The sequence below is a fragment of the Rhinolophus ferrumequinum genome, chromosome 11 (genome assembly GCF_004115265.2).
Source record: "Rhinolophus ferrumequinum isolate MPI-CBG mRhiFer1 chromosome 11, mRhiFer1_v1.p, whole genome shotgun sequence".
Taxonomy (NCBI): Eukaryota; Metazoa; Chordata; class Mammalia; order Chiroptera; family Rhinolophidae; genus Rhinolophus; species Rhinolophus ferrumequinum.
The window spans coordinates 12,381,126-12,408,793 of record NC_046294.1 but is presented as its reverse complement, the minus strand read 5'-3'; the positions used below and the strand labels follow the sequence as shown (position 1 = coordinate 12,408,793).

General features: G+C 35.8%; 1 protein-coding gene and 1 pseudogene across 1 annotated transcript; both read left to right on the top strand.

Annotated features, from left to right (window-relative positions):
- Positions 1-531: 531 nt before the first annotated feature.
- Positions 532-6,355, top strand: LOC117031132 (olfactory receptor 1052-like; annotated as a pseudogene).
- A 6,201-nt stretch (positions 6,356-12,556) lies between these two features.
- LOC117031126 (olfactory receptor 1052-like) lies at positions 12,557-13,492 on the top strand. Its single transcript, XM_033121475.1, has one exon. The coding sequence runs from the start codon at positions 12,557-12,559 to the stop codon at positions 13,490-13,492; it is 936 nt and encodes a 311-aa protein (XP_032977366.1).
- Positions 13,493-27,668: the final 14,176 nt, after the last annotated feature.

Sequence of the window (27,668 nt, the reverse complement as noted above, 5' to 3'; positions counted from 1 at the left end):
CCCGTGGGAAGGAAAAAAGCAGTAGAAGAATATGAGAAAATAGCAGAGAGGTGGAGGGAAGCCTCCAAACAGCACTCTTACAGGCAGTCGGGCTGGGAGAAGACCCAGGGAGCCTTTCGGACACACCACAGAGTAGCCACACTCAGAGTCCCACAATTCCTGCCAAGGGCCATTCACCTCAACTGCACCTGAGAGAAGAAAGTAAGAGAAAAGGCAGTTGGACTGTGGTTGACATTCCTCTGGCTCAGTGCCAGAGGGGATCAACCAGAGCCCTCTTGCAAGACCTGCCCTCTGAGTCTCGAGAGTAGCAGCCATGCTTTTCTCATTTAAATATCTGATGGAAGCCTATTGTTTGTATGATAGGAAAAGGAGACAAAAAAGGATGAAGGACCATAGGGTGGGCAAGTAGGAAGTCACAGATAATACTTACCTTTCCTGCAATCCCGGACGAGCCCCCAAATTATGTAAATGATGTTGGATCTGTCGACAATTTTGGGGTGTGGGCCGGATTGTGTCTCGTGAAATCGAAGAATGAACACCAGGGAGAGGTAAAAAGTTGTAAAGGAAGATAGTTTATTAGAGACAGGAGAAGAGGTTGCAGCTCCCGAGCGGGAGTGGGTACCCAAAACTGGGAAGCCCAGTGACTGAAGCAAAAGCTCTTACTTTTATACCTTCCCTTGCCTGCTTGGGGAAGGGGGCTGGAGCCTTCTAATGGAATTCATCTATCAGGATTGTCCTGTTTGCCCATCCTGAAGGGATTAAGGAAATAACCCATTCCTATCTATCAGGTCTGCTCCTTTGTCCGGCAAGAAGGGATTTGAGATAGCTTATTAACCTCAAGGCATATTCTCTGTCCTGGAGTGAAGAAGACCTTCCAGAACCTAGAGTTTCAGCAGATGGCTGCCTTTTGCTTATTCCACCAGGGAACTTCCTGTCTACCTAACAATAATACTAACTAAACTGTCTCGCTTCCTTCTCTATTTCTACCTTCTATTTCTGCCTCTATTTCTACCTTCATGACTCACGAGTGAGCAGCCACATCATGTATTTTTGTGGTATTTAATATTTGGTTTATAGAGAAGCTAAAGCTACTTGCATATTTATGGAAAATTTCAGATAGTCTCTGGAAAATGGGGTATCTGAGAATTGTAATGTATTTTAGCTATAGTACAAAGAAAATCACTTCTTCCCATTCTTATATAATAATAGTTTTTGAAAGCTTTTAGATCTAAGTTTATGTTATGATTCCAATAATAATATTTTAAGAATTACTTTTTATTTTCCTTGAGTTTGTCACTACATCCTGTTTGTAAGGAACCTGGGCATACACACACACATTTGATTTCCTGAGCTCAGAGCTGTTTTTGTTACAAGCTGCGACGTCTTCCCACTACAACTCTAGTGTGCCTGAATAAAATAGTTTCCAAGTCAGTGTGTATTGGTTTTAAATTAGGCTATTTAGGCTAAACAGTTTTTGGTCGGTCAAGTTTGTTGTTGTGGATAGTGGGTTTTTAAATTTTTATATGTGATTGTTAAGTTTTTGTTTGTGTGTCATTTGATTTTTTGCTTCCTTTCTTTTGTAAACAATTTTAATTGTAAACCATTCAGTATACATTATTTTAAAGTATGTTTATATATTTATGAATTTATATCTATAACATATTTCATATAACATTTATTTGTATATAATATTCAGTAATAACATGAGCACTAGTATGAACAATAAATAATATATAATATTTTATAGTAAATTCAGTTATAAATATTATGTCTGAACTGGAAGCTAGATGAGTCTGGGGCTCGTGCTGCCTGCACCACTCGGCCAATAGACAGACAGAGGCATTGGTCATAGAATAAGCGTTTATTATCAGAGCACCGGTGGTCTGAGAAGGCAGCAGGTTAACACTTCCAAAAATGGCCTCACCATTCTCAGACCAGCCTGGGATATTTAAGGGAAAATCTGGACATTCTTCCAGAGGCTACGTGATGGTTCAGGGGTCTGCATGGAGCCTTTCCTCTGGTGATGTGGCTCTCCAATGTGGTCATCAACCCAGGAGCAGTGATGACAGTAACCTGGAAAGAATGCTAGGCCATATAGATTGTATGGGGGGCATTGTGACTAGTAAGCAAGCATAAGTTTCAGGGTAATTATCTAAAGCAGGGAATTGGGATAGGAGACTTCCTAAGCTCAGGAACTAGGACAGGACATTCTAAGCTCAAACCGCAGGGAAGAGTTGATCAATTGTTAAGCTCCAGGGCAGGGAGAGGACAGGCCTCTTTTGTGGGGGTGGGGCCCTGTTTCAGGTCAGCATAATTTTCTGTGGGGAAAGCTCCGTGAGAACATATAGTGAGATATAATAGTTCAATTCTGGTTAACAACTATAGACCTATAGTATGGAGAGGTCATTATTTTGAAAATCATTAACTCTTTTTTTTTTTTCTATTTTTTTTAAATTTATTTTTAATTTATTGGGGTGACAATTGTTAGTAGAATTACATAGATTTCAGGTGTGCAATTCTGTATCACATCATCCATAAATCACACTGTGTGTTCACCACCCAGAGTCAGCTCCCAAAATCATTAACTCTTGATAGGCAATTGGCTGGGTTCACTTTTTCACTATAATGATAAATGCTTTTAACTTTGTGATTTCTCTCACCAACATCCTTATCAGTAATTGTGTCCTTGACCACTAATATTATATATTTTCTAGTGTCCCTTTGGAGTCATAAATCAAAACTAAATTACTGTGAAGGAATTTCATATGCTTTGAACAAATACCTCTTTTTCATCCTAACATTTCAGGACATTAATCTGAAAGTTGGAAAAAATGAATTTGAATATACCATTAGGTTATAAAATTGTTATTTCCAGTATTTGTTTTCCTAAGAGAATACTCACTCTTATTTGTATTCTAAAGCAGTCTCTTGTTTTATCAGGATGATGACACTGAGTGCTATCGAAAGCCCTACGTTTAATGACAGAATGAATCTGTGTTCTAGTTGTAATTCTCACACCATGAGAGAAAATCATATCTCGATCCTTGTCTCTATTAGTAGTTTTCTATTATGAGTTCAATAGATAAAGCTGTTACTAGAATTCTTACTGCCAAATGTTTGGAGTCACACTAGTCTTTTATGGGTCCTGGTGTTGCGTCTTGTCCATCAATTTCATGTCAGTTCACATCTACCACGTGAAACCTTATGATAGTTAAACGGGCAAGAACTCCATTTTCCCCACTTTTTCTCTAAATGATAAATGGGAAAATTATACAAACTCTGTTGTCGCCATTTCTTTTGATGAGTCATTATAGGCGGTGAAACATACAGCAGGCCAAGGGCAGAGCTGTACTGGAACTCAAGCCTTCCTAGTGCTAATATATTCCAGTGATGTGATGTTCTCATTACACTAAGCAGCCTTAAGATGTACAGCGCAATGGTCAGGCACCTACACCGTCCATGAAATGGTCTCCCTAATAACTCTGGTGCCCATCTGACACCCTACAAAATCTTTACAACATTATTGATTATATTCCCCGAACTGTATTTCATATCCAGCGGCAATATTGTGACTATGAATTTGTATTTTCTAATCCCTTTACCGTCGTCCCATCCCCACACCCTCCCATCAGCAACCGTCAGTTTTTTTTCTCTATATCTCTGGGTCTATTTCTGTTTAGTTTGCTTGTTTATTCTGTTCTAGTATTAGAGGCCACATATAAGTGAGACCATATGGTATTTGTTTTTCTCCTTCTGATTTATTTCACTTAGCATATATCAGAAGGGTAGTAAATTGGGGAAGGGAGGCTATCACTTTGTGAGGGGTGTATAGGTCTAACTATTACATTGTTTTGTGCACCTGGAACTAAGAAAGAAAAAAGAAAAGAAACACACAAATGTCCCAAATATCCCTTCTCCTCCCAAGTTATTTTGTTTTTGTTTTTTTAATTGAGTTCACTTCCAGGTTATCAAACTCTGATTCTGTATTTGACAATCTGGTTTCATTAACAGGAGTAAAATTCTTGCCACTTTCAACAAGTTGTTCCCTCTTTTCCTTGGATACAGTTAGACTTGGATTCATTGTGCTTCCCCAAGGCCACCAATCTAACATATAGACAGGATCTAATTTATAATCTCAGTTTGTGAGGGATGAGTTTATATGCTCATAAATGAAGATTTTGGTTTTTGTTTAGCAATACACTGGAAATTACATCCCAAGTTGATCCAATCCTGACCTCAGTAGAGTTCAATCTCCATGAGAGTACAGTTCATATATCCTTGAGATCTCTAATGCCTAGCACAGAACCTTGCGTAAAATGCATGGTTGTTATTTTAAGTCACCAGTTTGTGGTAATTTATTATAGCAGCAATAGGAAACTAATACACTACATAGTAGAATAGCTATCGTCTCTTTCTACTCACCTTCCCCTTTTTTACTTTTGTTCATAGTACTTATTATCACTATATGTAGTATATCAATAGGTTTTTACTTTATTTCCATAATAAAATGGACACTCCTTGAAAGCATGACATTTTTTCTTGGTCACTGCTTTACTTCTACCAAATATAACATATCTTGGCACAGAGTAGTAATATGTATTTTTTGAATGCATGAAAGCATACATGCATTAATTTATTAATATTTAAACACAAGTATTGTTGAATTAGTACTATACCATGTCAGAAAACAAGTGAAACTAAGCAGCAGCCTACATTTTTGAAAACAGGACACATCTGATGGATGTAATGTTGGTATCTCAGGTTCACACCTTGCCTCTCTACATTGGGTTTTTGGATTTCTTGTTTTAATGCTGATAAAACCAAAGATGTGAGGTGAAGTTACACAAAGGCGCAAAACGGAAGGGTTTCCAAGTTAAATGGCACTGCTAACTTTTGACTGGCCTTAATAGTACTAAATATCAAATGAAAAGCTTGTTCTACCTTTTTCTCTGGACTCGGGTCTTTGGAGGGCGCAGGCATTGAGCAGAAGGTGAAATAGTTCTGATGTTTGAGATTTGGAAAGGAAGGGGGTTGCATATTATAAACGTGGGCGTCATGAGTTAACTGGCCGTGAAAAAAACAGAAACAGGTTAGCCACAAGATAAGGAAATAATTTCTATTACAGAGTGCCACAGTTTGTAGTTTATATAAGCAGAGGACTTGCATATGTCACAGAACGACTCAGGGGTTTGATATGCACCATATCTGGGATTGAATGTCAGTTCTATCAATTAATAATTTCATGATCTAAGAGAGTTTCTTTATCTCAGTTTTTAGGATATGGCAACTGAGAAGCAGGGAATAAAATAATCTCTAGTTCTAGTAAACTGAATCACAATAGGTGGATTTTCTAATACACATAAGATCCACTGCTGAAGTTAATTTCTTTTCTTCATCTAACTACAGGGTAAACCTAAATGCTCTGTGCTATTAGGGATATCAGGTCATGGAGGAAATTATAATATTTTTCATCTGAGTGATATCATTGTATTCTTCAACTAAAGAGCTATATAAACCTGAATGCACGACAGGTTCGAATCATACAGGTGTGAAGGAATTCATTCTGACAGTTTTAGCTGAAAATCCTAATTTGCAGATCTCTCTCTTTTTGCTTTTCATCCTTGTTTATTTTACCACTCTGGTAGTTATTGGGGGATAATTGCCTTGACCTGATTAAATACTTTATATTCCAATGGACTTCTTTTTTAGCAACCCCTCTTTTTATGATATTTACTATTCTGTTGTCTTTGCTCCTAAGGTGCTTGTCAATTTCCTATCAAAACACTAGTCCAGCACATTTTCTGTAACCACAGAGGGCATCCTCCTGTCTATGATAGTTTATGACCACTACGTAGCAATAGCCAATCCCTTGGTCTTTAGACATTAGGACCCAACGATTTTGTATTCAGATGGTCCTTGCATCTTACTTGGGTGGGCTCATTAACTCACTGACACACACAATAGGTTTGCTAGACTTCTGTGGTCTTATTGTGAATCATTATTTTTGGGACATCCCCCTGCTTCTAAGGCTCTCTTGCTCTGATATACGTAACAAGGAGATGCTGCTTCTGATATTCTCTGGGGTTGCTGCAATGTTCATTTGCATTATCATTGTGGGCTCCTATATGCACATCATCATTGCCATCTGCGAATCCATTCAGCTGAGGGGAGGCGCAAAGCCTTTTCCACTTGTGCTTCCCACCTGACCTCTGTGACTTTATTCTATGGCTCTCTGACCTTTGGTTAAATCCAGCCAAGTTCTCAGTAGTCCCTGCAACAGAAGGTCTCTGCTGTGTTTTATACTTTGGTACTCCCCGTGCTAAGCCCACTGATTTATAGCCTTAAGAAGATGTAGCAGATGGTGGAAGAGGACCCCAACTTGACTCAGTCTTGTCTATGGCTTTGTTAACATAACATTAACCTGCAAATAGATAATTTTTCTTTAAAGAAATCGTCATCACAGATATGATCACAAACAGAACTATGATCAGGATACTCTCATGTAAGTTGAGTCATGAATGATAGTTAACTATTCTTCCAAATTAGTATTATTCTTGAATCTTTTCTGTGAGTTTAAAATGTTTCAAAATAAAAAGTTAGGAAAACAGGGAAAAGTGCTTATAAAATGATAGAACACTTTTTCTTCTGCATAGATGGAGTAGCTTGTGATTAAAACAACATTTATGCGAAAATAACAAGAAACACACGACAAGATGCAGACTTTATCTGTTGATAAAACTGAGTGGCTATTAAGGAAAAGAGAATTGGAATGGTTTAGAACTAGAGGTGTAGACATGGAGAGGCGAGCTGACTTTGTCTCTCTGATCAGGGCACTCTTGAAAATGCAGGTGTGATGCATGGAAAGCTCTACAAGCTTTCAGAGGAACCGGTTGAGCTTTTGGCAGACACTTTGCAGGTTTCACCATACGTGGTTGTCATTTCCATTCAGGGCATTAGGCATATTTTGGGCCTGAGTAAGCCTGGATACCAAGTAAGTACATAGATACAAGGACAGACAGACAATAGATGATTGATAGATAGATAGATAGATAGATAGATAGATAGATAGATAGATAGATGATAGATAGATAGATAATAGATAGATGAAAGATAATAGATAGATGATAGATAGATAGATATTAGATACATAGATACATAGATAGATGATAGATAGATAGATAGATAGATAGATAGATAGATAGATAGATAGATAATAGACAGATGGGCAGACTTAAGTGGAGAACTTCTGAAAGGCAGAGAGGAACTTTTGGGGGTGTCCCAAACAATATAAATATTAAAGGTTGTGATCTACCAAAAGGAGGAGCTACTGATTCTGAACCTGTGCCCTGTGATTCCTCTGGTGGAAAGAGAAAACAGTGGAGCTATAAGCAGTTATGTAGGCTGACAAGATGACTTCGATTATATACAAGCTTAAGTATACAGCTGTTTTTCCCACAGGAAATTGGACAGGATAGGGACTGGAGAATGGAAGAAGCTGGTTTGGGCCACAGAGCCAGGTTAAAATCTCCTGCACTCCTACCGTATTTCCCAAAAATAAGACCTGGTCTTATACTAGTTTTTGCTCCAAAAGACGCAGTAGGGCTTATGTTCAGGGGATGTCATCCTGAAAAATCATGCTAGGCCTATTTTCCAGTTAGGTCTTATTTTCGGGGAAACACGATAATGCGCTTAGAAGACACACAGTCCTGCTACAGGGAAGAGCCAGAAATAAAAATAATGTGGTTCTCCTCAAAAGATGTGCCAGAACTGGATCTTGCTTTAAGTCTGGCACAGAAGGGATAGAATTTTCTTTACGAAGCACTAGAAGATTCCGATTCTGGAGAGTGAGACTGAGCTGGAAAGACACAGTGAAATCTTTCTCAGTCTCTAGGTACTAGGTTGATAACGTCCTCCCACCCCAGAGGTAAAGACCTGCATCAGACAAAAGGCCAACAGCCCCCTGAAGAGATTTGCTGCAATTTGAAGATGTGTAGGGCAGGAGGCTAAGTTTCAATCTTCAGAGAATTAAAACTGAATTTCCTGCAGTGTTTAATGAGGGGGGGGGAGAGAGAGAGAGAGAAAGAGAGAGAGAGAGAGAGAGCGCTCTTAATCAACACTTTGGGAAACCCATATGCCTCCCACCCCCCCAAACAGGGACAAGCCAAAAGGAAATGAAGTCTAACTCCAAACCAGTCCAATTGATAATTGAATTAACATAATCAGCTTCTTATCCTTTGTGCCAGTTTAGAAACTGAAAGCCTCCCCTGTGGAGAGTGATGTCATCCCCAGTCCCTATGAATATGTTATTCACATGTAAAGAGCCAGAAAGTAAAAAAAAAGAAAAGAAAAAGAAAAAGAAAAAAAAAGCACAATATATAAGCCAGTACAACAGAAGAGCTTCATGCTAGAGTTAGAAAAAGACTTCAAAAAATATTATGATTGACATACTAAAGAAAATTTGTTTGAGATGAAATATTTCAAGAGAGAATGAAATACATTTAAATAGAAACATTCTATCCTATGCTTCTATGAATTTTCTATGTTTGAAATTTCTTATAAGTGGAAGGAATGACACAGTATTTGTCTTTTTATGACTGGCTGATTTCACTTAGCATGATGTCCTCCAGGTTAACTCATGTTATCACAAACGGCAGGATTTGTCTCTTTATTAAGACTGAATGAGTCTGTTGTATGAATATACCACATTTTCCTTAACCATTCATCTGATGATGAGCATTTGGGTTGTTTCCATGTATTGGCTATTGTGAATAATGCTGCAGTGAATATTGGTTTATGGATATAGAACCTCTAATGATATTCTCCTTTTCATTTATGTTATTAGTAATTTGTGTTTACTCTCATTTTTCTTGATCAGTTTCATTACTTTTGTTATTTTCCAAAGTGTCTGTACCATTTTCATATACCTGTCAGAAATGTATGAGCAATGATATTAAACATTTTTGCATACGCTTATTGGCTACTATGAATGTCCTTCATTACAAAGTACCTTTTCTAAATTTTTCATATTTAGTTGTCTTGTTTGTATTTTTCTTATAGGTTGGCAGTAGTTTTTAATATATTCTGGATATGAATGCCTTGTCATATACACATAGTCTGAATGTCTTTCCATATTATGTAGCTTGCCGTTTTAGTTTCTGAATGGGGTATACGTATTTCCAGGAACAGAAGTCAATTAACAAGTGAATGAATAAACAAAGTATTCTATATCTATGCAACGGAATGTTAGTCAGCAATAAAAAAGAACAAACTAAACATTTAGTTTGTAACAATGTGGATATATCTCAAAATATTATTCTCATTGAAGAAAATCCAAACAGGAAAGAACATATTCTGTATTATCCCCATTTTATGCAACTCCGCAAAAGCAAAACTTATAGGAAGATATAAAGTTAGTCAGGAGTTTCTTGGGTTTGGAGGTAAAAGGTAGGGGTTTCTTTGAAAGAGAGAAAGAGACCTCGGGGATTATGAAAATGTTCTGTATTTTGATTATGGTAGTAATTGCCCTGGAATACATGTTTGTCAAAATTTATTAAATTATACACTTAAAATGACCCCAGCTTATAGTATAATTGTTCCTCAATATCTTTTATTTGAAAAAAAGGTAATTATTTTCTAAAACATAATATTTTATTATATTGCATTAGTTAATATAACTTCTGAATAATATTGTTCACTTAAAGTCTTCTTTCATAACCAAAAAAACTCATATTAACACAAATTAGTTTTAAATAAGGCTACTAAATAAATATAATGATTGGTATGAGGCCACTTTCCAGAAAGATGTGCTTTTAAACATAGTATTGCATATAAATTCAAGGGTTAATAGACCTTCAGAAGATAGAGGATCTGATAGGTACTTTCTGAATGAAATTATTTGCTGGTTTTTCTTTTCTACTGAGTGCCTATAAATACAGATATTTATAAATTGTTTTTGGATAATTTTTTGTCCTTAATCTACAATTTCCTAGGAGAATAGAAAATATTGGTCTGAGAAATTTAATCTCTATATTTCTTACATATATTTCACATATAATTCTTCAAATATAGACTGGGAATGAACTACATATACTCGTATATATGAATGCATCAGGCACTAAGAATGTTCTAGTTCTTTTAACATAATGGATCACCTTTTGGCCTAATTCAAGTTTAGACTATTACCTAATCCCTACTCCTACCACCTGCCCCAATAGCTGTTAATTTAGGGATTTAGGAAATTTGCATTTAGGAAGAAACATTTAATGGTTTTTAGAATAAAGAATAAAGCACATTTCCTATTTAGATACATATGTAGGGGAACAGTGTGAAATACTGCTATCAGAATCCCCTATAATTCATTTTAAGATAAAGACAAAAACCCCAAAATTGTCTATCAGCAAACACATGCTATATGGAAAAAATAAACATTGAAGACATGGGTGGTCAAATCATTTCACAGCGGCCTTTGAAGAAGTTTAGCCCAGATAACATGTTCTGAAAAGCTTCGCGTGCTAAAGTACCAAGCACACATCACTATCAACTCTATCGCATTTTTTTTCAGAGATCATATATTCTGTTTTTGTCTTTATTTCCGGTGTATTTGCCCTACATTTTCTCCTAATTGTTGTAACATTGAGGAAATTAAATGCCTTTAGGGAGCCATTAAATTCTTGAGAGTTACCTAAATCCTCAAGAAACACAGAGGAACTTTTAATAACATATTCATTATATCCTTTTAACCAGAAAATAAACTCCAGGGACTCTATTCCCATTTGAACTAAGGTAAATATATAACTGAACTTTTTATCTAAACCTATCTTCTGACACGATTGGGTTTTGATCATCTTCCTCTTGCTTTCACACCGTGGAAGCTGTGACTTTGGCTCTCGTATATTAAAGGAGAAGTTTCAGTTTCAATCCTGCTACTTATCACTGCTATTATTTACCTAATTTATGCATTATTGTAAATGTCAGACAAATTTAACCTTTGTGTGTGTGTGTGTGTGTGTGTGTACTTTGTTTGGGGGAAATATAGAGAAGTAAACCATGGGAATGAGTGTTCGTGAAGTTCCTAAGTGAGCTAAGGTGTTGAACATTTTTTTCTTCCACTGGTAAGTTAAATTCACTTATTTGAATATCCTGTATACATACATTCTGCAAAGCACTTGATATACAAAAAAGATAAAGATGGGAAAGAAGAAAAAAATGATGTTCAGATTTTAATCTGATAAAAAACTTCAAATTACAGGGGTGGGAGGAATTGTGATTTGGTCATTTATTCCTACCACTTATGCTATACTTAAATGTCTTCTTCTACAGTAACATCAAAATTGTTATGCAACTTCTACTGAAACAATGAAAAACCAGTGTTGTAATTCAATTTGAAATATTTTTCTCTAAAGGATTGGTTGTAATCTGTCATAACTACATATTTCCATGGGGATTACTCACCTGTCACTGTAGATAGTCCAGATCTAACACAATTATTTTTTCATTTCTTATTATTTCTGTAATATTGTCATGTTTTTTTCTGAGTTTTACCTATTGTACTCAAAAAAAAAAAAAAAAAAAAAAAAGGAAGTCACCAAAAACATCCATTATTCTATAGAGGTAAAGCTATAGTATTGTGAATGTTTAAAATGCTTATTTTTATTTTTTATATAAATGTGAAAATATAGTTAAAATTTTCAGATAAAATGTAGTACTAATCAATAAATGTGCGTTGATTAAGTGGAAAAGACATTGCATAGTCTAAGACGTGTGGTGCAATATCAAACGTATCAAGTATCAAGACTCTGTTTCCTGAGTTTCCTGAATAAGATCTTTCTATTGGGTATCAAAGGTCAATACAAGTTGCTGTTGACTATGTTTCATATTCCAGCTGAGAGTACCTTTTTCTCCCATTCTCAGGGGTACTCTTCTCCAAAGCCAGTGTCTCTGGCTATTTTCTAAGGATTGCTCCAGAGATTGTGGATGTTAAATCCTTGCCTTTCATCACATCCAAGTTAAAAAAAAAAAAAAAATGGCATATGAACTAAATGTAAAGTCATAAGTAGAATATCTTGATTTAAATGCCACAGTTCAGTTTGTTCTTACATCTTGAAATATTTCACATTAGCTACTACTAAATCCAAAGTGAGAAGTTTAATAGAGAGTTTCATGGTACCGTAGATTAAATTTTCAACTTTGATTAGGATGCTTTATAAACTGAATTGTGCTTTACATATTTTAGAAAGAAACTCACACAAGTCTTTTTTTTTTTTTCTTTTACACTAAGATTAACATTTTGAATGCATTCTAAAGTTAAGGCCCTTATGTTTGCATTTTTCATTCATGGAATTACCATATGGAAGAGGCAAATACAGTCCTTGAAGAGACTAGAGACTTTCTATTTAAAATTTTCTAATTTTAGAGCTAAAACCATGAGAGCACAGAAATCAGTAACTCAAGTTGCACCGCTAATTAGGGATTCCCAATAGTCTTGCTAATGCAGCACGATTATTCTCAATGTAGTCCAATCTTCTTATCGTTAACAGGTACCAAGGAAAACAAACACATGGCTGAAGTTAACTGTACATTTGTTACTGAGTTTATCCTCTTGGGACTGACAGAGCGTGCTGAACTGAAAGTGGTCCTCTTCATGTTGGTTCTGCTTATCTATACCATTTCCTTGGTGGGGAATCTAGGAATGCTCCTTCTAATCCAAATGACTCCCAAACTCCAAACACCCATGTATCACTTCCTCAGCTGCCTCTCTTTTGTGGATGCCTGCTATTCGTCAGTCTTTGCACCCAAAATGCTGCTGAACTTCTTTGCTGAACGGGAGACAATCTCATTTTCTGCATGTATTGTGCAATATTTCTTATTCGTGTCACTCCTTACCAGTGAGGGCTTCTTGCTGGCAGCAATGGCGTATGACCGCTATATGGCCATCGTGAACCCTTTACTTTACACAGTGGCTATGACTAAGATAGTTTGTGTTGCCATGGTCATTGGATCGTGTATAGGAGGTTTAATCAACTCATTGACACATACAATTGGCTTGGTGAAATTGTCTTTCTGTGGGCCCAACGTCATCAGTCACTTTTTCTGCGACCTTCCCCCACTGTTGAAGCTGTCGTGTTCTGACACATCCATGAATGAATTGTTGCTTTTAGTCTTCTCTGGCATTATTGCCATGATCACGTTCTTGACTGTGATGATCTCCTACGTCTTCATTGTCGCAGCTATCCTGAGGATCCGCTCAGCAGCAGGTAGACACAAAGCTTTCTCCACATGTGCTTCACATCTAACAGCTGTGACTCTATTCTATGGCTCGATAAGCTTTAGTTACATTCAACCAAGCTCCCAATATTCCTTAGAACAAGAAAAAGTGGTATCCGTGCTTTACACCCTGGTGATTCCTATGTTAAACCCATTGATTTATAGCCTAAGAAATAAGGAAGTGAAGAATGCTGTGAAAAGGGCTATAGAAATAAAATGTACTCCTTAATATTTATACCATACTTGTATATTCCCTAATATAGTATATAAACAAGTATATAAACAAATATAGTATATAAACAAGTGGGATAATTATATCTAAATGAGTTTATTAAAACTTCGATCCCAAAGGAATCTTAAAGCTTATTTAAGTGGAACCCTCTGTTTTACAGTGGAAGAAAAAGGCCTGAAATAATTACTTCATAGTATATATGGCTGGTTATTGTGTAAATTAACCTAAAAAAACATATGAAGTTCTAGGCTAGTTAACAATTGTTGACATTTTAATTCTTGTGTGTGGATAGAAATATGAATATACACATAGGGATATATAGACACAAAAACACACACCTGGAGAGATACAAGCATAAAATTCATAAATAATAACATTTCTCTTAACTCAGTCTCTCTTTTAAGCACAGGAAAAATAAAACACTTTTCAAGCAAAAAGTATTGGTACTTGAATTATCCAATAAAACTGACAGATATATATTCCTGAAATTAGCCTGGACTATTTACGGTCAGATATTCTTCAAAAGAAATATAAACACTCAAAAATAGAAAGAGAACTTCATTCTAGATTACCTTTCCACGCACAATGGTTAGTCTAAATCTTTTCCATAAACTTGGACCTAGTTTCCATTACTACCCATGAAATGGAACAGGATGGAAAGCCACAGTTTTATTACATCACATGGAGGAGCCACTAATACTCAGAGGAAACTTACCCTAAAGAATTTGACTTCATGTTTAGAAAGGATGCCTCCATGGTAATTAGGGAATCATTAATAATCAGACGCATTTCCCCCTTTCCTTTAAGGGTCTTCCAACACATTCTTTAGACATTAAACAAAAAATGTCCTGAAGGCATTCTAGATAGGGAAAACATGTGAAGCCAGTTGTTTTGCCTTTGATTTAAATTATATGTACAGCTGCATAACGGTAAAATCAGGCCCAGAAATACTGATTGATCCATAGTGATCTCTTTTCCCTAAATTGCTATAAAATGTCCTATCTGGAAAACAAGAACAGTATTCTCGAGAATATCTTCATTTACAAATAAAATTAAGTTTAATTTTTGGAGTTTGTTTTTAAATACTGAAATAACTGCAAGTAAATAAGCTAAGCAGCACAATGGAACAGCTGAATGCTCTATAAATATTAATTAATGTTTTTACATGGCAAGCTAGATTAATCTTCTTTCATTTCAGTAACAGCCAAAATCATATAACTGAATTTCTCCACTATCTGTGAAGATTGCAACTTGAAATGTTTATTATATTGGAACATTACGCAAAGAAATTCCTATAAAAGTTTACCTTTCAGAATGAAAAAATAATAACACCACCACCAACAACACTGAGAACATCATATACCAGTAATGTTTCTATAGCCTTTCATGATTTACCAAGATTATTCAATATGGTATTTGAAATTGGGCCCCTTAAGGGTACATATATGTGACATTTATATATAAGTCACTCACATAAATGCATTTGTACGAAAGTTTTAATTTCCAGAATAAAATAAAAATAAAATAATAAGTAAATCAAATTTTACACAGTTCTTAACAATTTTCAAAAGTATCTTATATCCTAGAGTATGAAACACAATGAATGATATACAGGCAAGATAATCGAAAGTCAGAAAAATAAATCAAACTATTTATAATTTTTAATAAATTATGTTACAATATACAACCTATAAAAGAAGGACTTGGCCTCCCAGGAATCAGATAAAATAATACAGTTTACTAAGTGTATAATATGGGAGAAGGGGATTATTTTATGGAAAAAGTACTGACCTTAGAATTCATATATTCTCACCCTTCATTCTTAGATTCCTCAGATGTTCAATTTTTCCTAGAATACCATCCTGAGTCTAATTTTTCTCATACTGGATATTTCCTAATCTTTTTACTATTCTTCATGAAATATGATTTCAATTTCCATCATTATTATGTTCACTCCTTACTTTATAAATATTGAGAGGTTGCACAGAATACTAAAAGTAGCACAGATTTTTACACCAAACATTATATTGAAATTACTGCTATACTACTTCCTAAAGTGAAAACTTGGAGAATTTCTTTAATTATTCTGAGCCACCTATAATGTGAATCATATGAATCAGAATATTTACTTAAATAAAATCACACAACAATTAGAGATAACAGTTTTGAAATGCCTGGAAAATACTATGTGTGTAATAAATAGAAACCATTCCAACTAGAATCCTTCTTAACAGTTGGTTGCCAAAGAAAAAGAAATACGTAACAAAATTAATTGTAACATATCCTGTGTGTTAGTCTGTCTTCACTATTGCTTCATTTTAAAGTCACTGGAAATTTTTTCCACCTTGTTCTTGTGCAGTTGTATGTGTGGTTTGATTGCATTTGACTTATCTTAGTGACTTATTTATTCATATTTGCCCATCCTCCTATAAAATTTAGCATACCACTTTACCCTGTATTTACTTCCTTTTATATTTTCCATTCTATTTTCCAAGTATCAGCCTACCTAGTATTTCTAAAAATTACATTTATGTTTAGCTAATATAGTGACAAAAATGTTGAATACAATATTTATCTTACTGTCATAATTGGCTAAATTACCCCTAATATTAAAAGGCAATCTAGTTTATGAAAACACACACACACACACACACACACACCCTGAATTCTATTTAGTAATTGCTTCCACTTCTTTTGGGTTGTCTCTCATTGAAATATATGTAAAGATGATGATGTCATAAAAATTGTGACATGAGGTGAGCCTCTTGAAATCTCCCCTGGAATTTACAACACATTCAACAACTATAAATCCACAAAGGACTCCCCACGCAGCAGATAGGCAAGACTAAGAAGCGCACTACTGAATTCACCTAAAGGTGGGCAAATTGTGCCAGTTAGGGAGGAGGGAAGGGAGACGTGAGGAGACAGGGCCGCGTGGGCACAGGACACAGATCAAGCTCAGTGCTGCGAGCTCACTGCATTCTGAAACAACCGCAGCTGAAGGAGAGGCAAGAAGTCAGACTGCTAGGGCTCCACTTATGGCCCACATGGCTGAGGGGACAGCATATAACACAGCTGAACCCAACGCTCACGGCAGAGACCTTGGAGCAAAAATTGAGGGAAGAGGCTGAAAATGGTGGTTTAAGCCCTCACTGTCAAACAGAGAATGGAAGCCTTAGGCACTGAGCGTGGTTGCCCCCTCCTTATCCTCCCAGAGCTCGCCGTGCCTCGACGTGTGTTACTAGAAGCAGAACAGTAGCAGTGTCAGATCAAAAGAACAGAATATTTACAGTTCTGAGAACTATGGTGCGCATAAACAGACTTGCAGCCCAACTAGTTCTGGCAGAGGGGAGGGAGCAGTGGAAGCAGGAACGACTGTGGTGGTGGTCACCGCCATTGCTCTGGGCCACCTCTCACAACCCATCTCTGCTCCTGTCCCCACCTATCTGGGCAGATAGCTGCAGCAGTAAACAGAGCTGCTGAAACACACGGGCTCTGAATCAGCTGCAGGAAGAGCTTGGGAACTTCAGGAGATCTCCACATCCCCCCATAGAGGAGGTGCCCTATGACCCATGTGAACTGTTCACAGAGGAGAATCCCTACTTCCAGGAAATCACCCTATTGTGTGAAAAGCTGGAATAGTGTAGAGAAAACATAACACTACAGTGTGAGACAGAATAAAATGCTGCACTCAGAGAGAAAGTAAAACATTCTACCAAGACCTACTGGAAAACAAAAGAAAGATCTTTCTATCAACCTCTTGCAGACACCACTCCTGTCTAGGAAGAGAAATGATAAATCATTCATTGCCAAGGTAACAAGACAGCTCAGGAATAAAATAAAAAATCTCCAGAAAATGAATGTAAAGACATGGAAATATGCGAATTAAATGACAGAGAATTCAAGATTGCAGTTCTGAAAAAGTCAACGAGATGCAAGAAAACAGACAGGCAGTTTACTTAACTCAGAAACACAGTCAAAGAACAAAATGAACATTTTACCAAAGAGATTGAAATTTTTAAAAAGAACCAAATAGAATTTCTGGAGATTAGGAATTCAATAAAAGAAATAAAGAATGAAATAGCCAGCTTAGGTAGTAGAGTTGACCAGACGGAGGAAAGAATCAGTGACATCAAAGATAGAAATCTGGAAATGACACAGGTGGAAAAAGAAAGAAACTTGAGACTTAAAAGAAAGAAATCTTCAAGAACTTTCTGACTCCATCAGAAAGAGCAATATAAGAATAATGGGCATACCAGAAGGAGAAGAAAGAAAGAAGGGAACAGAGAGTATATTCAAACAGTCGATGAGAACTTCCCAAACTTGTGGAAAGAATTGGATCCTTGAATCCAAGAAGCAAATGGAACATCTAATTACCTCAACCCCAACAGGCCTTCTCCAAGGCAAATTGTATTGAAGCAGTCAAAAATTAATGACAGAGAAAGACTCCTCAAGGCAGCCAGGGAAATAAGACGGTAACTTACAAAGGAAAGCCCATTAGATTATCATCAGATTTCTCAGCAGAAACTCTACAAGCCAGGAGGGAGTGGAAAGAAATATTCAAACTATTGAAAGAGAGAAATTATGAGCCACGAATAATATATCCAGCAAAGATTATCCTTTAGATATGAAGGAGAAATAAAGATCTTTCCAGACATACAGAAGCTGAGGAAATTTTCTAACACATGACCTGCACTCCAAGAAATACTGAAGGAGGCTATTCGACCAGCATAAATAGGGATAATTTGTGGCAACCAACACATAAAAGGAGAGGGAGTAAAGGCCTGAATTGGAATATGAGATTGGAGAATGAAAGCATGATGAAGAAAATGGAATACTCTAAATATAAAACTTTCTTTTACATAAACTTAATCTTAACCACTCAAAAAAATGCAGAACTGAAATATATAACATAACAAAAGAAGAAACAGAGGGAAAAAATCATAGAATACCACCACACAGAAAAAATTGACAACAACAAAAAGCAAAGAAACAATGGAGACACAGTCTTACCAGAAAATCAAAGATAGAATGATGGGAAATCATCACATATCAATAATCATCCTAAATATAAAGGGACTGAAGTCATCAATCAAAAGTCACAGAGTAGCAGATTGGATTAAAAAACACTACACCCAACCATGTGCTACCTCCAAGAGACACATCTCAGCTACAAGGACAAGCATAAACTCAAAGTGAAAGGGTGGAATTGACACTCCCAGTAAATGGCATCTAGAGAAAATCAGGTGTATCCATACTGATCAGATGAAACAGACTTCAGAATGAAAAAGGTAACAAGAGACAAAGATGAACATTTTATAATAATAAAGTGGACTATACAACAAGAAGACATAACAGTCATCAATATTTATGCCCACAATCAAGGAGCACCAAAATATGCCAAACAACTACTAACAGAACTAAAGGGAGAAATTGAACAAAACACAATTATAGTAGGGGACCTAAATATGTCATTGACAGCTATGGATAGATCATCCAACACAAAATAAATAAAGAAATAGCAGCCCTAAATGACACATTAGATGAAATGGACATGATTGACATTTATAGAGCACTTCATCCTAAAACATCAGACTATACATTTTTTTATAGTGTACATGGACATTCTCAAGGATAGACCACATATTGGGACATAAAACTAGCATCAGCAAATTTAAGAAGATTTAAATCATACCAAGCATATTCTCTGATCACAAGGGTTTGAAATTGGATGTCAACTGCAAAAAGAAAGCAGGATAAACCACAAATATGTGGAGACTAAACAACATACTTTTAAAGAACGACTGCGTCAAAGAAGAAATAAGAGAAGAGATCAAAAGATACATAGAAACAAATGAGAATGAAAATATATCCTATCATAATTTTGGGGATGCAGCGAAAGCAGTTTTAAGAGGGAAATTTATATCATTACAGGCCTATCTCAAGAAACAAGAAAAATACCAGAAAAATAACCTTACGTTACACCTTAAAGAACTAGAAAAAGAAGAACAAATGAAACCCAAGGTCAGCAGAAGAAAGGAAATAATAAAAGTCAGAGCAGAACTAAATGAAATAGAGAATAAAAAGACAATAGAAAAAATTAATGTGACAAAGATCTGGTTCTTTGAAAATATTAGTAAAATTGACAAACGCTTGGTTAGACTCACTAAGATAAAAAGAGAAAGACAGTAATAAACAATATCAGAAATGAAAGAGGGGAAGTTATCACGGATGCCATAGAAATACAAAGGATCATCCAAGAATACTATGAAGGACTATATGCCACCAAATTCAATTACCTAGAAGAAATGGACAAGTTCTTAGAAACATATAGACTTCCTAGGCTGAATCACAAAGAATTGGAAAATCAAATAGACCAATCGCCAGTAAAGAAATTGAATCAGTCATCCAGAACCTTCCCAAAAGCAAAAGTCCTGGACCAGATGGCTTCCCTAGTGAATTCTACCAAACTTTCAAAGAAGGTCCTACTCAAACTCTTCTAAAAGTTGAAGAAGAGACAATACTCCCTAACTCATTTTATGAGGCCAACATTACCCTGGTACCAAAACCTGGTAAGGATAACACACAAAAAAAGAAAACTACAGACCAATATCTCTGATGAATATAGATGTAAAAATCATAAACAAAATTCTAGCAAATCGAATGCAACAATGCATTAAAAAGATTATTCATCATGACCAAGCAGGGTTCATCTCAGGGGCACAAGGATGGTTCAACACATGCAAATCCATCAATGTGATAGATCACATAAACGAAATAAAGGACAAAAATCATATGATTATATCAATTGATGCAGAAAAAGCATTTGACAAGATACAACATCCATTTATGATTAAAACACTTAATAAAATAGGTATAGAAGGAAAATACCTTAACATAATAAAGGCCATATATGGCAAGCCCTCAGCTAATCTCATAATTAATGGTGAAAAACTGAAGCCCTTTGCTCTACGTTCAGGAACATGACAGTGCTGTCCCCTATCACCTCTGCTTTTCAACACAGTGTTAGAGGTCCTCGCCAGAGCAATCAGGCAAGAGAAAGAAATAAAAGGCATCCAGATTGGGAATGAAAAAGCTAAACTATCTTTCTTTGCAGATGACATGATGCTATATATAGAAAACCCTAAAGACTCCACCAAAAAGCTATTAGAAACAATAAACAAATGCAGTAAAGTTGCTGGCTACAAAATCAATGTACAAAAGTCCATTGCATTCCTATATACTAACAATGAAATCTCAGAAAAAGAAATTTTAAAAAAATTCCTTTTGCAATTGCAACAAAAAGAATAAAATACCTAGAAATACACTGAACCAAGGATGTGAAGGAAATATCCAAAAGAAATTGAAGAAGACACAAAGAGATGGAAAGACATTCCATGCTCATGGATTGGAAGAATCAACATAGGGAAAATAGCCATATTACCCAAAGCAATATACAGATTTAATGCGATCCTCATTAAAATCCCAATGACATTTTTTAAAGAAATAGAACAAAAAATCATCAGATTTGTTTGGAACCACAAAAGACCCCGTATAGCCAAAGCAATCTTAAGAAAAAAGAACAATGCTGGAGGTATCACATTCCCTGACTTTAGCTTGTACTACAAGGCAACAATAATCAAAACAGCATGGTATTGGCAGAAAAACAGACACATAGACCAATGGAATAGAATTGAGAACCCAGAAATAAACCCACATAAATATAGACAGATAATTTTTGACAAAGAAGCAAAAAAACATACAATGGAGAAAAGACAGCCTCTTCAATAAATGGTGCTGGGGAATTGGTAAGCCACGTGCAAAAGAATGAAACTGGACTGCTGTCTGTCACCATGTACCAGAATTAATTCAAAATGGATCAAAGACCTAAGCATAAGACCTGAAACAATAAACCGCATAGAAGAAAACATAGGTACTAAACTTATGCACCTTGGATTCAAAGAGCATTTTATGAATTTGACTCCTAAGGCAAGGGAAGTAAAAGCTAAAATAAATGAATGGGACTATATCAAACTTAAAAGCTTCTGCACAGCAAAAGAAACCATCAACAAAATAAAGAGGCAACCAACTGAATGGGAGAAGAGTTTTGCAAACAGGGCCTCCTATAAGAGGGTAATATCCAAAATACACAACGAACTCATGCAACTCAACAACAAAAAAACAAACAACCCAATAGAAAAGTGGGCAGAGGACCTGAAGAGACATTTCTCCATAGAGGACATAAAAATAGCAAATAGACTTATGAAAAAATGCTCAACATCACTAATCATCAGAGGAATGCAAATAAAAACCACAATGAGATATCACCTCACCCCAGTTAGAATGGCTATCATCAACAAGACAAATAAAAACAAGTGTTGGAGTGGCTGTGGAGAAAAAGGAACCCTCATACACTGTTGGTGGGAATGCAGATTGGTGCAGCCGCTATGGAAGGCAGTGTGGAGGTTTCTCAAAAAATTAAGAATAGAATTACCATATGACCTAGCAATCCCAATCCTGGGTATCTACCCCAAAAATATGAAAACATTTATCCATAAAGACATGTGCGCTCCAATGTTCATTGAAGCTTTATTTACGGTGGCCAAGACATGGAAACAACAAAAATGTCCTTCGATAGATGAATGGATAAAGAAGTTGTGGTATATACATACAATGGAATACTATTCAGCTGTAAGAAAAGATGAAATAGGACCATTTGTGACAACATGGATGGATCTTGAGATTATAATGCTAAGTGAAATAAGTCAGACAGAAAAAGTAGAGAACCATATGATTTCACTGATATGTAGTATATAAAACTGAAAACAACAAAGGGTCAAGACAAACAAATGAAGTAATAAAAACTCATAGACATAGACAATAGTTTAGGGGTCACCAGATGGCAAGGGGGGAGGCGGTTCTAGAAGAGGTTAAACAGGATCTAATATATAGTGATAGAAAGAGAACTGACTCAGGGTGGTGAACACACAATGTGAGATATAGATAATGTATTACAGAATTGTACACCTGAAATCTATGTAAATTTACTAACAATTGTCACCCCAATAAACTTTAATTTAAAAATAAATAAATAAGGAATTATTCCCTACAAAAAAAAAAGAAATATGTGTATATTTTCCATAATTGCTATCAATGATAATGCATTTATAAAAGCACATGGTCATTAACAAGTGGAACTTAGCATTCTTTAAAACTGAAAGAAATTATATATTATGGATAATATACATATATATTTAAATTATGTAAAGCAAAATTATAAACAGGAGTTATAATTTTTAACAGTTCAGTTTTTCCTTGTAGAGCCTTGTGTAGGTGAGACAAGAACATGGACAATTTTCTCTAAAACTTAGAAAAGACCAAATCTATGAATTGCTACAGTTTGGAAAGTTAGTGCTGGAGCCTTACTTTCCCTCAGGCCCCTGGTTAGCTGTTTTAATGGGACCTAATGATCACAGAATCACTGGGAATTCCCTTCTCCAACGGACCTGAGCCAAATATAAACACAAGTTAGGAAAGTAAGAGAAAGGGCTAGACTTCCTCTCAAAACCAGGTAGGTGTTGTTTTTGTGTTCTAACAAAGAAATTATAAATGCCTTTTCCATTTGGTTTCCAAAAACAGCAGCTCTCAGTACATGCTGTGAATAGAATGTAAAGAAAAATAATCCGCTTCAAATCCATTCCAATTATTGAGATAAATAAAATAGAATTAGAATATTCAACTCAACTGCCTCTCTTAAAATGATTAGCAGGTTTAGTCCATATTTCCTCAGGTTGCTATATTTAAAGTCTTCATATAATCATGTACATATAATTATGTAAATTGCAAGAGGGAATTTATTAAAAGAAATTATTTAGAAATTTAAGATTGACTAGTACAAACTATTGAATTTTGTTAAATCTGAGGGCGAAAGCAGCAATTTATTTGGCTCTGTTTCCAGAGCTAATTTTGTACTGAAAGACTTATATATTGTATATGACTGCAAAAGAAACACACCGTGTGAAAGACAGTCCAGATGAAAATTACTGGTTATTAAAATTAATGAAAAAATATGGAATTGATGAAATAAGAAGAACTCATCATCAAAGTAACATTTTGATTTGTTTAAAAACAAAGTCTATCAAGGCAAAGCTAACTAAATAAAACTAAACCAAAAAAGCAAAGAACCAAAGACTATTTTAGTCAAGAACCTTTTGTCTAGTATGTGTTCTTCCTTCCTTCCTTCCTTCCTTCCTCCCTTCCTTCCTTCCTTCCTTCCTTCCTCTATCTTTCTTTCTTTCTTTCTTTTCTTTCTTTCTTCTTTCTTCTTTCTTTCTTTCTTTCGTCTTCCTTCTTCCTTCCGTTCCTTCTTCCTTCTTCTTTCCTTCCTTCCTTCCGTCCTTCCTTCCTTCCTTCCTTCCTTCCTTCCTTCTTTCTCTCTCTCTCTCTCTTTCTCTCTCTCTCCCTCCCTCCCTCCCTCTCTCTTTCTTTCTTTTCTTTCTTTTCTGTCTTTCCTTCCTTCCTCCCTTCCTTCTTTCCTTCCATCTTTCCTTCTTTCCCCCTCTCTTCCTTTCCCTTCTCTTCCCTTCCTTCCATTCTCTCTCTCTTCCTCCCTCCGTCCCTTTCCTTCCTTCCTTCCTTCCTTCCTTCCTTCCTTCCTTCCTTCCTTCCTTCCTTCCCTCCCTCCCTCCCTCCCTCCCTCCCTCTCTCTCTCTCTCTCTCCTCTCTCTCTCTCTCTCTCTCTCCCCTCTCTCTCTCTCTTCTTTCTTTCTTTTCTTTCCTTCTTTCCTTCTTTTTTTCTTTCTTTCTTTGTTTCTGTCTTTCTTTCTTTTTACTTTGAATGTACAGCAAACGCTTAGAGAGTCCCTGTGGGGTGACAGGCAGTTTTTAGGTACTTTCCTATTTATTTCTCACAACTACCTCTTGAGGAAGGTTTGTAGATGAGACTAAGTTAGGATAGGAAACTGAGAGTTAGACGCGAAATCGTAGCATAATGTGGTGGAAGGTAACTAGTCCTTTTCAACTCCTGGTGTTTCAGTAAAATGGACGTAAAGCTCTTGTGTAGCATGGTTTGCAGTATTTCAATTGTTATTAATAACTTACCACTTAGCTTGTAGTGAAGATAGAGATCAAGCCCATGTTTTTCTCACTCTTTATTTAATATCAGGGAACCATTACTTCCGAAGCATGGATTGGAGCATGCTCTATTCTAAATGTTCAGTGAAAATAGATTCAATCATCAAATTAATGTGAAACATGTTCTATATTATTTTTCTCTTATTGGAAATTCCCAAACCACAGTAGCATATTATGTTTTCCTATAAGTACTGCAGTAAGAAAGCTTTCCTTAAACATCATTTGACTAAGTGTTTCCCAAATATATCAGATATTGGAACCTTACTTTTCATGTATTTTGGGTTATATGATAAAGCCTAAATTAATTTAATGACATAACTTTTCCTGGGTAAAGACCCTCATCCACATGTGACCTAATATGCCAAAAGCATATGCATTGTCCTGAAAATTGGAGTGGAAACTCTGACTGCAGGGATTAAAATATAGTGGAGTTTTCTAATTGAATCTTCATGGAAAAAAATCTGATATGCACTAATTCAAGTTGGATAATAAATGCTATAGGAAATCAGAGGATGAAATGATAAATATCTGTTGAAGTAGCAAAGAATGACTCCCTGGAACAAGTGAGTTTTAACAAATAAGTAATGTTTTTATGAGAAAAAACTGTTTGCTTTTTTTCACTCTCTATTCTAGACACGCCTGATTTTCATTTTTATGGATAATCTATAAATTTTATTAGATATTATTGTGTGTGTATTTATATATACATATATACACGTGTATATACAACACAGACATACACACATATAAATATATACATAAATATGTATATATTGTTTATTTGTTTTATTGTTTAATATAATTGTCACGTGTACTACTTGTCTAAGTTAAAAATATGTCATAGAGAATAATTTTACTAGATGTGTCAAAAATTTACTTATTATATATCGAGTTGTTTTGCTCTTTGTTTAGAGATACTCTTCCTTAAAATATAAGCTCCTTGCCTTGTGTTATGGAATCCTGAATATACTGTTTCCTAAGCTCCATCGCCCAAACTCTCTCTGTTTATATAAACATTCCTATTAGGACTGTCCAAAGAGATAGTAATTTCTCCAGGGGTTATTATGTGGTGATAGTACCATTTTATATCCCCTGGTAAGACTTTGATTCAACTCAAGTTTCATATCAGGGTAACTTTTCATTCTTGCAATAACTGAATTCATTGTGGAGTCTTAGTAGTAGCAGTAGTAGCAGTAGTAGTAGTAGTGATTAAAATCATGCAGTTTTCTAAAGTTCCCAGTAGATTGAATTCATATATTCAAGCTATACAGTTTGGTTTTTTCTTTTCCCTCTTGTTCCCTGCAGATCGTTCATAGGGGCAGTCACATAAATGGCTGACAGAAACGTCAGTGTGATAACTGAATTTGTCCTCCTGGGGCTGACTGACAACCCTGAACTGAATACTGTTCTTTTTGTGCTGTTTCTCTTGATCTATCTCACAACTGTGGTGGGCAACATTTGGGTTATCATAATAATTCTGGCTAGTGCCCAGCTCCACTGTCCCAAATACTTTTTCCTTTGCCAGTTGGCTTTCTTGGATTTCTGCTATTCCTCCGTCTTTATTCCTAAAATGTTGGTGAACTACATAGCAGGTCAGAAGGCCATCTCCTATCATGGTTGCCTCCTTCAGTATTCCTTTGTCAGCATGTTCCTGACCACTGAATGCTTCCTCCTGGCTGCAATGGCGTATGATCGGTATGTTGCCATTTGCCACCCACTTCACTACAAAGGTCTCATGACCCCCACATTGTGCATCCACCTGGTGACTACTTCCTACCTACTAGGTTGTGCTAACTCACTCATCCACCTGAGTGGCTTGCTCCGTCTCTCTTTCTGTGGGCCCAACATCATTAACCATTATTTCTGTGATATCCCATTGCTTTTTGAACTTTCCTGTTCTGACACCCAATACAGTGAGGTTTTATTTATTGCTCTCTCTGGACTGACATCAGTGACTACCTTTCTGATAGTGGTAATTTCCTATCTGGGAATCCTTCTCACTGTCCTGAAGATACGTTCTACAAGGAGCAGATATAAAGCCTTCTCCACATGTGCTTCCCATCTAACGGTAGTGACTCTCTTCTATGGCACAGTGATATTTACTTATCTGGGAACAAGCTCTGACTATCAACAGGATAGAACTAAAATCCTGTCCATGTTTTATACGTTTTTGATGCCAATACTAAATCTTCTGATATACAGTGTGAAAAACACAGAGGCCAAAGAAGCAATGAAAAGAATTATTATGAGAAAAATATTTGCTCAGTGACCATGAATTTTCAAGTAGAAGCAGTTAGGATATATTTATTGATGCTACAGGCAAGTACATTGTTAAATACCTGTGGGACTTGTTGGAGAGAAAAAGATGGTATTTTTAAGCATTTGAGAACATGGTCATTGGGCCAAAATCAAGAAAGCAGAAGCATATTTAATCAAATAGAAGGTGTGAAATAAAAGGAAATGAACATTCTAAAATATTATAAAATTATTGATGAAGGTATTTTTTAGGGATACTATGAAAACTAGGAGGAACCCAGATGTCTTCAAATATGTCTTACTTAAGCTATAAATTCATAAGGTTAATTTTCTCAATAGTTTTAGGCTATAATATAAAAGGACAACAAAAATTAACTTCTTAGATCTAGCAAGACCTTATTTATATACAAAGATAGTTTTTCCAACAATCACTGAAAGACCATAAGCCAAGACAAAATTTTCCTGAAACTTTCCTCATCTGTTTCTGCACTTTGTGATAACCTTGTTTCTGATATGACTTTTTGCTTTTTAAAATTAAACCAGTAATGCTAAGCAAGTAAGTCAGACAGAAAAAGTTGAGAACCATATGTGGGATATAAAACTGAAAGCAACAAATGAACAAGACAAACAAATACAAACTCATAGACACAGATAACAGTGTTGTGGTAAACAGTGGGTAAGGGGGGAGGGGAGAGAAAGAAGAGGGTTAAAGAGAGTCAAATATTTGGAGATGGAAGGAGAACTGACAGGGTGGTGAACACACAATGCAATACATAGATGACGT

Bases quoted from the DNA above. Each gene is read 5' to 3' on its own strand.
- LOC117031126 (XM_033121475.1), top strand. From the start codon at position 12,557: ATGGCTGAAGTTAACTGTACATTTGTTACTGAGTTTATCCTCTTGGGA.